The 12,833-nt window shown below is 37.0% G+C and overlaps 2 protein-coding genes across 11 annotated transcripts in view; both read right to left on the bottom strand.

Moving 5' to 3' along the window:
* The window catches only part of LOC113111777 (ubiquitin carboxyl-terminal hydrolase 42-like), a 30,256-nt gene extending 27,708 nt beyond the window's left edge, over window positions 1–2,548 (bottom strand). For 3 of the 5 annotated variants that reach the window (XR_003293354.1, XM_026276849.1, XM_026276853.1), the window contains exons 1-2: window positions 1,915–2,548; window positions 22–266 (exon numbers count right to left, since the gene is read on the bottom strand). Coding sequence is in view for 4 of the 5 variants with exons in the window: in XM_026276849.1 (XP_026132634.1) it covers window positions 22–256 (235 nt within the window). In the remaining variant the exon portion in view is untranslated. Of the gene's footprint in view, window positions 1–21; window positions 267–781; window positions 1,391–1,479; window positions 1,862–1,914 lie in introns of those variants that run through there. The other 2 variants (XM_026276850.1, XM_026276851.1) reach the window with 2 other exon arrangements.
* A 132-nt stretch (window positions 2,549–2,680) lies between these two features.
* On the bottom strand, window positions 2,681–12,806 carry eif2ak1 (eukaryotic translation initiation factor 2-alpha kinase 1). Of its 6 annotated transcripts, none has more exons than XM_026276863.1 (16): window positions 12,789–12,806; window positions 11,271–11,349; window positions 10,555–10,722; window positions 7,181–7,317; window positions 7,037–7,074; window positions 6,412–6,511; window positions 6,256–6,336; window positions 6,054–6,150; window positions 5,877–5,937; window positions 5,436–5,790; window positions 5,226–5,337; window positions 4,798–4,904; window positions 3,745–3,874; window positions 3,451–3,530; window positions 3,115–3,348; window positions 2,681–2,969 (listed from the first exon to the last, which is right to left on the bottom strand). In XM_026276863.1, exons 1-16 carry the CDS (start codon window positions 12,789–12,791, stop codon window positions 2,850–2,852), a joined length of 1,902 nt encoding a protein of 633 aa, XP_026132648.1. In that variant the 5' UTR covers window positions 12,792–12,806; the 3' UTR covers window positions 2,681–2,849. The 6 variants fall into 6 exon arrangements, with proteins under 6 accessions (XP_026132648.1, XP_026132650.1, XP_026132644.1 ...); XM_026276865.1 differs by lacking the exon at window positions 12,789–12,806 and adding an exon at window positions 10,842–10,936 and having other exon boundaries at window positions 11,271–11,409; XM_026276859.1 differs by lacking the exon at window positions 12,789–12,806 and having other exon boundaries at window positions 11,271–11,700.
* Window positions 12,807–12,833: the final 27 nt, after the last annotated feature.

The following is a 12,833-nucleotide window of genomic DNA, read 5'->3' as shown; positions in this document are numbered from 1 at the left end:
ATGGTAAAGAAAAGCACTCGCCTTGCTCTCTGGGCCTTTCGACTTGAAGCGCTGCGTTATTACTACCGTTCACTCCAATGGTCGGGGCCATACAGGCAGTCTTGGCCCCTGAAACCTCAGTGGCAGATGGGCCAACACTCCAGCTCGAGCTACTGCTCTCCATATCTCTGGAGGAGAAAGGTGTCAGGGAGCTGGAGTGCTTGCACCGCACTGACTCCAGGTCAGATTTCTCTGGAGGTTTGTCAACTATGGTCATTATTCATTTTCTGTGGAAAAACAGATGTGTGTGTCAACTCAATCATGTTTGACAAAACAGACAGACAGATTTTTAATTTGCATGTGAAGTGGTTTTAAAGGCACAGGTTCAGGTAAAGCTAGTCTTAGTGTCAAATGCAACAGGTACATGAGAAGTAAGCAAAACTCTAACACAGTGGTTCTTAAACCTGTCCAGGAGTACCCCTTGCCCTGCACATTTTTTGTGTCTCCCTCAATAATCACACCTGATTCAACCCATCAGCTCATCAGTGCGTCAGACATACAAAACATGCAGTGCTTGGGATACTTCATGGAGACGATTGAGAGCCCCTGCCCTAGTACTAAGTTGTTTACTCCTCAGATGTCTATAGTGTAAATTGTCTCTGACTTTCCCTTCCTCTAATAAATTATATACAGTTTTAAACACAAAGAGATATATTCATTAACAATGTCGCAACAAAGTATTTAGCTGAACGGCTCGGAACAGTAACAAACATCAATCGCTGCTAATCTAAAAACCACATACCTTCATAAAAAGATATAACCAGATAACTTCGGAGCAAGTAAATACAGTATAAAAAGAATAACTCTCTCTAATAAAGCGTCTAAGAAGACCGTTGACGTTACGTTAAATGCCCGAGTAGACATCGCGCCAAAGTGAAAGTACAACAAATATAAGTGAACGTTGAACTCCAAACATACTAGTCTACCCTTAATGACCCAAAACAACATTTAAAATGATACTCATTTCTTTCATTGTTAACGGCCGACTAAGATGTGATCGAATAAGCTAAATATGTGTTGGTGTAATTGTTATTAGCCGCTGTGTGTTGATCTATTGAACTGAGCGCTAGCAGTAGCATGGGCCCGTGGCCTCGGGTACTTCACGATAGCTATTAGTTTGCAGTGAACTGTCACACCAACACGTTCCTCAATAAAACTACAGCAAAATGTGGATTCCTTCGATTAGATCGTCAGTCCTAACATTAAAATACAGATCAACAACTACAGAGGCGGTTCTGTGTGTGTTTTTGCACGAGGAAACGGTCCTGTAGTACACACTCCCTCCGCCAAGTGTTATCTAGCGTGCTCGGCTAAAGGCTTCGCGTGCGAGATAGGCCTCTGCCGCTCGTTATTTATAAACGAAACACTATTAATATGTGTATTTTAGTGTTATTAAAAGAATGCGAAATACTTGTCAATGAAATTTAACTGGTTAGCCACCTTTTTGTTGGTGCGAGAAGTTAGGACTGATTTAAAGAGCACTGTGCTGTTGCTACAAACGCCATGGTAACGGCGAACGTAACAATACAGAAGGAGCGCTGCACGAACACGGTCACGCACTTCGTGAACCCGGTCTTGTGATTCAGAAAGATGTTGATATATGTGGTGTGTCTCTTCACAAACATAAACAAGACAACAGTACTAAGTCTAATTAGCCAAATTTCGATTTTAATCGAAAACATGTAGAAAGGAGGGGCACGGTCTCTGAAATTCACCGGTGCCTTGGACGAGAAGCCAACGCTGCCGAAAGACTCATTGCGAAACCCGGTGTTTTCAATTTCGTACCACACAATTAACGCAAACCACACAACATGCGCTCTCCAAAAATCACCTGCAGCAATCATAGGTGACATTTAAATCAAACAATTGACGTACCTGTACATTTTTGATTAATTTAAATGAGTTCATCCATTCTAAAATCCAAAGAGCGCCCGGCGGTGAACAATGACGTAGTTTCCCTACGGATCCATCCGGGTACTTTCGTAATGTCAGCCAACCCAATGTTGTGTGGATGTGGCCTTATTGAACGTGTCCGTCAAGGCAGTTAAATGTCTTTGTTGATGTCAATTCGTCAACCAAGAAAGAATCGCTTTTAAAATAACGATTTAAATAGTTTCCGTGGATACATTCAGGGTATTGTTTCGTACATATTTCTGTAGAAGCGTTTGGTAGTGGGTATTGGTGGATCGTACGGTAGGTTGTGGCAGCTCGGTGCCCACTATGAACATTATTTTTTCTTATGTAAATTTCATTGTGTTATTACTAATTATAACTTTAAACTGTGCGGCTTCAGTATCATAGATTGCGTCATTATCATGAATATTAAAAATACCAGGGTCACTGATACGGTTACGAAAATTATCATAGTGATATAATTAAATTTAAAATGTAATTAAGTCATCGTAAGTATTATTTTTTTCATTACATATTTGTATCACATATTTTTGCAGTAACGTTAACATGTCATTAGTATATATCCTGCTAAAATAAGTTTTGCAGCTTTATTTATGACCTTCGGATATTATTCATTTTCATGATAATTGAGCAATAATTATGAACATTAAGAATACTGTTGAGGTACTATTTACTTTTGAGGTAATATTTACTCTGCTTTAAAGAGTCAGATAAATGGAGACTAATGCAACATTGGCATGGGACTTTACTTTACAAACCTCTTGTCAAGTTAAATATGGCACTCTTTTATATACATACAAGCAAAGCAGACATCAAACATAGAACCATCTCCAAACAACAATTCACATAATGTACATATATTGAGCACTTATGGCAGTTCAAAAGAGTTACTATTATTATATCTTTTCTGGACTGTGTATTGCATTTTGAGAGATCCGTAGTTCACTGATCTGTCTCTTGAGCTGAACAATTTCCTGTTCTTGTTCATCAATCTTGCATTTCAAACTGTGAATAACCTAAAATAAAGAAAACAAAGTTAAATGTTTATTTATTTATTTTATTTTTTAAAGCAGCAAAAGTAACTAAAATGTGAATATACATGGACATTTCTTTCCATTGTGGGGGTAATAAAAAAAATAAAACCATTAGAGCCACACATACCATGTCATTGGCGCTCAAGAGGTCACTCTGAAGTAACTGAGATGCACTTGGTCGCATTGAAGGATCAGTGCTGGTCAGTAGTGTGATATACGTGGCCAAAAGTGGCCAGTTTTTGGACAGCACATTTGGGATCTTTCCCTGTCGTAGTTCTCCAAGTGTGTGCACACGCTCCATCTCGGTCCCAAATGGCTGGAATAACTCAAATGCAATCACTCCTATGCTGTACAGATCTGACTGTACAAATGAAACAAACACTGAGCTTATGTGCCACACACTGAAGTACAGCCCCCTCAAAATGTAGACTTTTAACAGTTTGTTACTTTACAGTTTCCTTACCTTTGAATCATAGTGAGAACCCTCAAGTTGTTCTGGAGAAGCATAAACAAAAGTTCCTACTCCACTAGTGTGAGCAGAGTCTAGTGTGAAAAGTGCAATGAGAAATTAGGCCATGTTGCATTAAATCACTGCTGTCACCTACTGTTTCCTGACAATAAATCTGCAGTACTTTTGCAACAAATGGGAAAATTAGAATAATCAAAGCAAAGATGTATTTATACATTTTTTTAGTTCAAAATTTGTAATATCTAAAATAACTGTTGTTTACTGTTATGAATACAGAAGAGGTCTCACCTGTGTTTACACCTGCTTGAGAGCTGGAGGGCAGCTGCTCATGTTCATCCATTATTAAGTTCCGGCAAGCCAATCCAAAATCCCCGATCTTCACATGACACTCAGGTCCATGAAGGAAAATGTTTCTCGGCTGTAAATAAATACGCATTTTAACTTGCAACAAACGGACACTAAAAGCATTTTTATTTTTATTGTATTACTACACAAATAGAACATCCACAGTAATAAATATCCCAAATTATTTTGTTAAGCAGTTTTAACATATTAATTACATAAGAATCATTACATTTGTTTTGGAATTTCATAGGGAACTATGTGTTTTTGCCTTTTGGTTATAAAAAAAAAATGTGCGCAGATCCAAGTGGTATTCAGGATATATTAATATTATATAGATTAAAAATATTTCTGAGAAAGAAATTCATGCTTATAAGACAAAGTATTCAGAAGGGATGCGTGAGAAATACTGTTTTAGCTTACAGTTACAAACAGATAAATAGTTGGTTTATAAAGGACAATAACAGTGTTTGCCAAAGTGACTATCCGCAACTAATTTTTTTTTTTAAATAGTTGGGTCTGTTGAATGCCATGCTGGCTGTCAAGAACTGACAAGAGGCCGCTAAATGTATCAGTAAATAGAATCAAGAAATTGTCATGGGTACTTTTTTTTTTAAGTTATATTTTTTAGGCTTTTTATTCCATTATTATTCAGTCAGGACAGTAGAGAAATGAAAGGGAAGCATTGGGTTGAGCTAGGGGAGTGGGATTGACATATTAACAAAGAAATGGTTGAAATGGTATAGTACAAGCCATTTGCCTACTAAATTTTGTCACAGACATCAACAAGCTCACTACCTCGGGAGAAAGATTATCTGTTGCTTTGCAAAAGTCCAACCTACTTTGCAAATTGTTTTGGCACACCAGACTAATATCTGTTATCAAAACACTAGGCCTCCTCCCATGTAGAACAATGCATATACAGTTCCAAGCAGATATGTACTGGATATATCTGTGGTGAACAAAACCAATGCAAACCATCAAAATAAATGCACGTACCTTAAGGTCTCTATGCATAATACCACGGGAATGAATGTACTCCACTCCTTCAAGTATTTTCTTTAAAATTTTCAATGTGTATTCAGAGTCAATTGACTCACAAGGATCTGTGGATCAATGTATTGATTAAAAATTGCTAAAATAATCCAATACAATTATATGCTGTGACTGAATGTTAAAAAAAATTATGCTTGTATGTCCAAAAAATTCTAGAGATTAGTTTTTCTTGTCTTTCCTGTTCAGCCAATGTGTCATCCAACGCAAAAACAGGAAAAGGGTGTATGTAAGTGACTTCTAAATTTACTATATAAATGTTATATAAAGGAAGGGAATCTGAGCAATTTATAAGACATACTTCCAAAAAAACCCCTTATTTAATGGCATTTAAAGAAAGAAGTGCAAACTCCTTATGAATCAAGTGATCTTACCTACTGACATCAAGAGTCCCTCTGTGATCCTTGAGTTTCTTTCCTGTATCCAGTCTTTCAAAGATCGCTCACACAGCTGCATTTGTATATAAAGCATTAAGTGGAACTGAACCTGTAGACAGAAACCAGAAAAACTGATGAAACACATAAACCATTACAAAATAATTATTTCTCCTTTAAATGAATTGCAGGTTTTAATGAACCACATACCTCGTGTGCCTTTGTTTCAGACCATTCGGGAGCATCCATATCAATGGAAGAGTTATTGTTCAGTTCCAGTCTGTTTTGACTGAGGTCATCCTCTGACAGCGTTGAGCTGTCCCATTTAGCTACAGGGCATTTGTTTACCGTAGCACGAGGCTTTCCCAGAAACACACATGGAACAAAGTTTTGTTGGTTGCGGACATTTTTGGGGCAAACAGCATGTCCCAACTCTTCTTTTGAAGTTGAGGGTTTCACTGAGAGGTTCTCTAATGCAACCTGATTTTCTTTGACTTCTGTTTGTTCAGAATGTTCAAAAACAATGGACGATCCATTGCTGCTGTTAGTGCTTTCCTGTGTGCACCTGAAGCAAGAAACATTTTTATATGCTATTGTGAACATGTTACAATTGGTTAAATGTGTTGGGAAAAAATGTCCAAACCATCTTACCCATCTTTCTGTAAAGGTTTCTCTAATGCTGCAAATGTTTGTGAAACAAGAGATTTTGGATCTAGTGAGAAAAACAGAAAACTGTACATGCTTGTATAATTTGTTTATGCTTCAGAAAATACTGAATAAAAGCAAAGCATGATTCAAATGGATATATCTGCAAAACAGTACAAATACTTTTCACTGGAGGCTGAACATGCTCCATCCATGCTGTGTGATATCCAACAATATTGGGATGCTGGAGACTGGAGAGCACTTTAACCTCTCTAAGAACCTGAGAGGAGATAAAAACAGATGCAATAAGGTATATTATCTCTAAATCATATAGATTTGGTGGGTAAATTGCTACTATAATAACTGAATCTGTGACATACTTTACCTTCACGCAGTCATCTCTTGTTACTTTCTTGATGAGAATTTTTTTTACTGCATATTCCTGACCATCAAGCTTGTTTGTGACCTAAAACAGTGTGCACCTTTCAAAGTCAAGTTTTAAGTATATTTGGAGTACAATATGATCATAACATCTTCTTACCTTAAACACTTTGCCATAGGATCCTTTACCCAGTGTTGCAATTTCTTCAAATTCACTAAGGTATCGGGATGTCTGTGCTTGGAAAAGACCATCTTTGGTTCTAGAATAGTAGTGTATCTTGATTATTTTAAATTTTAATGTACTGTATACTACCATTCAGAAGTTTTGGGTCAGTAAGACTTTTATTCAGCATATTTATACAAAAGTGGCATTAAAAACATTTATGATGTTACAAATGATAATTTCTATTTCAAATAAATGCTGTTCTTTTGATTTAAAAAAAAATATATATTTCATAATTAAACAAAAATCTAAATTTACACAAAAATATTAAGAAGCACATTTGATGTTTTTAACATTGATATATTTTTTGAGCACCAAATCATCTCATTAGAATGATTTCTAAAGGATCATGTGATATTGAAGACTAGAGTAATGGCTGCTGAAAACAGGATTAAATTACATTTTAAAACATTAATGTACAAATAAATGCAGCCTTTGTGGCTATAAGTGATTCTTTCCAAAACAATTTAAAAAATCAGATCCAATTTGACCCAAAGCCTTTGAACAGTACTGGATTACAAAGCGATGTAAGTGGAGCTGCTACAAGTGTAAAAGTTTTCACCTTAGGTTCTGGCCTTCTGTACTCAAGTATCTATGTTCCTGCAGAATCCGAAAGATAACCAGTTCTTTTGTTTTTGTTCATGAAAGCAACAGATGGATAGAATTCATTAAAAAATGAAATCGATGATGAATTCTTTTAGATTACCTGGGGGAATAGTGATGAGCTGGCCGCATGCAGGAGCTCTGTGAATGCCCGGTTATGCTGCAGTCTCACCGTACTAAACTCATCACTGATAGCGAGTGGAGACAGGAGGTTCATGGCAGCTAAACGCTGGCCTATCACTGTAACAGATAGTATTCAAGAAAACAAAATATACATTTTTTCTGAATTACTAAAACAAATTTCATTTTATCAAAACCTTAAACACAAATACTAATGTGCGTGTGTGTGTATGTGTATAGGAGGACTTCATCTATGTTGCAGGCAGGCAATGAAAAAAAAAAAAAAAACTTCTGATGTGGCAAATGCAGCCTTCACAAAACAGCATGTCTATGTCACCACAGGCCAGTTTTTTCACCCTAACTTTGTAATTCTACAGAATATATTTTTCCACTCTTCTTTTGTTGTTCTTTTGAACTTTCCAACTGATTATGGTAGCCACAGAGAGTCTGCTCAAATTGGTTTGACTCTTTGTGCTCCCTCTGTCATTCCAAGCAAAAGAACATGCTCTACTACAGTAGCTCTAATTTCATCTGAAAAAACTGTTTGCATTATTTTCCTCATAATTTACCTTATTAGAATACCTCCCTCCCCAGCCTGGTTCAAATGGCTTGATTAGTTCTGGCTTTGATGAAGGCCCACCATCCGAAAAGTGTTGTGATTGGTTAGCTGTCCCAAGTGTGTTATGATTGGCGAACTGCTTAGCTTTTAGTACTGCTGCACCCCTTGGCAAATCAGCAAGTTCCATTTGCTCCGATATAGCTAAGACATGCTAATGCAAGACATATTAGAGTGGTAAATTATTGTTTTATTATTCTTATATTTTTTTTTAAAGGGGGGGTGAAATGCTCGTTTTCACTCAATATCCTGTTAATCTTGAGTACCTATAGAGTAGTACTGCATCCTTCATAACTCCAAAAAGTCTTTATTTTTATTATATTTATAAGAGAAAGATAGTCTGTACCGATTTTTCCCGGAAAAACACGAGCGCCTAGAGGCGTGATGTGTGGGCGGAGCTAAAGAATCACGAGCGCCAGTAGGCTTTTAGGTTGCTGTGACACAGATCCAGAGGTTGAAATTTAACAAGAGCAGCATCAGCAAAGGCGGTATGCTATGTGGTATGTACTGAAACTGTATATATTTGCTTAGCGGTTTTGGAAAATGACTAAGTTCCACTTTATGTCGTCTTTTTTTTTTTTTTTTTTTTTTTTTTTTTTTTTTAAGCTGTACATGTGGAAAGTGCAGTTTGATGACAACATCGCATGTTGTTTACTTGATGTGCTTACGCGCAGATAGCTAAGTTAACAACACAGAGATATTTGAAGCAGTTTTACTCACCGCATGTGGTTCCAACACACGATCGTGACCCTTTTTAGTTGGGACTGTATTATCCTTAAGAAATAAGCGATGTGCAATCCGAAATGCAGGGAACAAACAAAAACACTTGCACAACTCCGTTGATGATCTGTAAAAATAAACTCCATCCACTGGTCCCTTAATGCTGTTTCTCTTTTGGTAATCTGTGCAGGGTTGTCTTGCCCTGGCAACCAAAAACACACTTCTTTTGTGACTTTTCGCGACGCTCGCTCTTGCTCTGCTGCCTGTGCTCAGCCTCTCAGTGCTCTGCAATACAGGAGCGCGCGCTCTTCCGGCAGAAGTGCCTTAGGACCCATATAAGGAAATTCCGCTCCATCTAACGTCACACAGAGCCATACTCGAAAAAAACTTTCCGAAACTTGTGACAAACCGGAAGAGGTTTTTTTGGAACAAAAATACTCCTTCAAATGTACAACTTAATTTTTGAAACTTTGTCCATGTTTAGCATGGGAATCCAACTCTTTAACAGTGTAAAAAACTCAGTATGCATGAAATAGCATTTCAACCCCCCTTTAAATATAAATCACTTTTTAGATACGATGTCTACAACTCCTTAAAAATAACTTCATTAAAGGGGGGGTGAAATGCTATTTCATGCATACTGAGTATTTTACACTGTTAAAGAGTTGGATTCCCATGCTAAACATGGACAAAGTTTCAAAAATTAAGTTGTACGGTTGAAGGTTTGTCACAAGTTTCGGAAAGTTTTTTTCGAGTATGGCTCTGTGTGACGCTAGATGGAGCAGAATTTCCTTATATGGGTCCTAAGGGCACTTCTCCCAGAAGAACGCACGCTACCGTTGAGCAGAGCAGAGACATTCACTGATCAGAGCGAGAGACCAAAATTTCACAAAAGAAGTGTGTTTTTGGTTTCCAAGGCAAGACAACCCTGCACAGATTACCAAAAAAAAACAGCATTAAGGGACCAGTGGATGGAGTTTATTTTTACAGAGCATCAACGGAGTGTTTTTGTTTGTTCCCTGCATTTCGAAGATCCTTGTTTTATAAACAAGGCCCAGTTTGACGCCGGATTTGCATATCGTTTATTTCTTAAGGATAATGCAGTCCCAACGAAAAAGGGTCAGGATCGTGTGTTGGAACTGCAGGCGGTGAGTAAAACTGCTTCAAATATCTCTATCTGCACGTAAGCACATCAAGTAAACAACATGCGATGTTGTCATCAAACTGCACTTTCCACATGTACACCTTAAAAAAAAAAAAAGACGACATAAAGTGGAACTTATTCATTTTCCAAAAACGCTAAGCAAATATATACAGTTTCAATACATACTACATAGAGACGTCCTGCTGTAGTCATTGCTGCTGCTGCTCTTGTTAAATTTCAGCCTCTGGATCTGATTCTGGATCATAAATATACGGCTGAATCTGACTGTTAGCCATGGTTTGCTTTGGATGATGTTTTTTTCCTCACGGCAATGTCACAGCTCCCAGACGCGCTCAACGCAAAAGCCTACTCGCACTCGTGATACTTTAGCTCCGCCCACACGTCACGCCCCCAGCCGCTTATGTTTTTCCGGGAAAAAATGGTACAGACTATCTTTCTCTTATAAATATAATAAAACTAAAGACTTTTCGGAGTTATGAAGGATGCAGTACTACTCTATAGGTACTCAAGATTAACAAGATATTGAGTGAAAACGAGCATTTCACCCCCCCCCCCTTAACCATGTACAAATAAGTGCAATGGTAATATGTATTATATTTATTGTTATTTAAGTCTAACATTATAACATGAATTACAGACCATAGTCTTATAATTGAAGTGTAAATTCTGCAGATTACATCACTGTCCAGTACTGAGACACTCAACCAAGCATTCTAAGGGGCCGTTCACATATCGCGCCTAAAAACGATTTATTTGACAAATTGGTATTGGCTATTGAGAATTTGGTTCAGAGTCTTAGCAAATGTGAAAAACTGTAGGACAAATAACAGAAATATCAGTATCAGTATCAACTTACCCTTAAACAGCATGCGTGAGCGTGTAGGATCATGCTCGTAAACAAAACACAAGTGTTCCAGTAGAGATCCCAGCAGCAGTTGGTTCGGAATGACAGAGGCAAATTCCTGGATCGATGGATACTGTCTCCCCGCCAGCAACACTTCACAGTTATTGTCTGAGTCTGAGGCTGCATAAAAAGGTGAATACTAGCCTATTATGTTTGACTATTTTTGTATATCAAATCCACAAAATAAACAAAAACTAACCAAACTAAATCTAAAATGACTTGGACCGGAGATCACTTACCTTCTGCAATAACTTTGGCAATTAAAGCCATAATGTCATTCTCCTCTGACTCCATTTACTGTAGACACCAAGCTTTTATGGTACTCACTTAACAGCTGAGCAAACAGAAATATACCAATGCTGCATCTTGGGTGTACAGTAGGGGTGGGTAACGTCTAAGTAACTTATCAGCTTGAAACATTTTCAAGATACCCCCCACACCCCTAAAAAGTCCCACAGAAGAAATATTAGGGAGGAGGGACATCTTAAAGTGCATTAATTCAATGTAATTGTTTGGACATACTACTTTGACAGATTGTACACATGATATTTAAGGTCATAACATACAAAAAGAGTTATTAACATTCAAATTGTCTTATAAACCCAAATTCATGCCATGGCTACAATCATGAAGGAAAGGGGCTGCACATAATATTGCAGTGGACTCACTGTCAAACTGAACGTCCTCCTCCGTATCTGTCAGGCTGAATATCCCTCCTCTTGGTCCTCTGCCTTGAGAGGAAAGGCCCTGTCGGACATAAAAGCTACGGCTGTTAACAGTAGAAACAATACTTCTACTCGAACTTTCTTTTGTCATGACTCTCTCTGCTGTCTGAAACATGACGTTTTGGTAACAGACACTTCTGTTCATTCCATCCAGTAGTTCCATTCAGGATTGCCGAAGTTGAATAAAATAAAAATAAAAAACAGCCCCTTTAATTTGGCAAACCCCACTTACAAGATCTAAAACTGGCCGAATAAAAATATGACTAGACCGACAGTAACATGCCATGTTTCTACGGACAGGAGTTAGGAAGTATCTCTAAATTACTATCATTTGATGGGATAAACAACTCGTGACGAATCTAAACATCGATTAATCATCTTATGTATTGATTGCAGGGTTTTTATTTTACATGCTTTTCTCTCCAAAAATAACAAAGGTTTAAAGAAATTACATTTACAATGCTGTTGTGTCATTTTCTGCTAATACTAGATGTTAACTTTTTACACAGTCCCTACTCTAAACAACGCGCAAGATGATGAAACTCCTGTCAAAATTATTTTCCAAACCGGTTCTAACCTACTTGTCTACTATTTATCGGTTTTATCCAAATAAATAACTGCAAGGTAGAACAGAATATGTGATTGAGCTGTTGCTTGTTTGTGTTGTTGTCTTGCACGGTTTGTTAATGTGTGTCTGTTTACCCACGTGACGCTTGGCACTGTCCTGGACACCAGTGAAATGAAGAAACTTGTGCTTCATCTACCACGAGACACCTTGCTAATCTGGATATGGTTTCTAGGGACTGAAGCAACTGTTTTCATTTTTTCTTTTTTTTTTCTTCAGTTTTTTTCTAATGTTATTTTGTCTGTCAAACGCTATTGTTTTAATAAAGTATTTTATTATTTGTATATCTTTTATAATAAAGAACGTTTTTCATTGCATAATGTCACATTTTTCACAATGTATTTATTATTTCTTGAAAGTGAGTAGATTCCAAATCCATAACCTCAATTGCATGTGTTTAACAGAATATAAAAAACATATTGAATAATTGATCCAAAGGGATTAGTTTTAGTACAAAAATAAAAATGGTCATGGTTTACACACCCTTCATTCCAAACCTGTATGACTTTTTATTTTTGAGAAATATAAAAGACATTTGAGAAATATATTATTTTGGTCGATACAATGTAAGTTCTCAAAAATGGTTTGGTTACAAGCATTCTTAAAAATATACCTTTGCTTGTTGCACAGAAGTCATTGGAACGACAAAAAGGTGTTTAAATATTAGCAGATTGTTAATTGATTGAACTGTCCTTTTAAATGTGCCTGTACAAAAGCTGCTTTTCATAAAACTATTATGATAAATAATTATTAATATTTTGTCCACATTATGTTTTAATATTTGCATTCAGCAGGTTCTCGTAATAATTTTGACAAGTCTGACTTGCCGTACTTACCATTCCATAGCAACCGATAGCGTGTTACTATGTACACTGCACTGG

Source organism: Carassius auratus, chromosome 12, assembly GCF_003368295.1.
Source record: "Carassius auratus strain Wakin chromosome 12, ASM336829v1, whole genome shotgun sequence".
NCBI classification, from domain to species: domain Eukaryota; kingdom Metazoa; phylum Chordata; class Actinopteri; order Cypriniformes; family Cyprinidae; genus Carassius; species Carassius auratus.
This window is presented reverse-complemented; position numbering and strand designations above follow the sequence as displayed.

Bases quoted from the DNA above. Each gene is read 5' to 3' on its own strand.
- eif2ak1 (XM_026276859.1), bottom strand. From the start codon at position 11,490: ATGGAACTACTGGATGGAATGAACAGAAGTGTCTGTTACCAAAACGTC. The intron at 5,338-5,435 runs GTATGTGGTTCA...TTCTGTCTACAG, and splicing joins CTGAAACAAAGGCACACGAG to GTTCAGTTCCACTTAATGCT. The intron at 4,905-5,225 runs GTAAGATCACTT...ATTGATCCACAG, and splicing joins GGGACTCTTGATGTCAGTAG to ATCCTTGTGAGTCAATTGAC.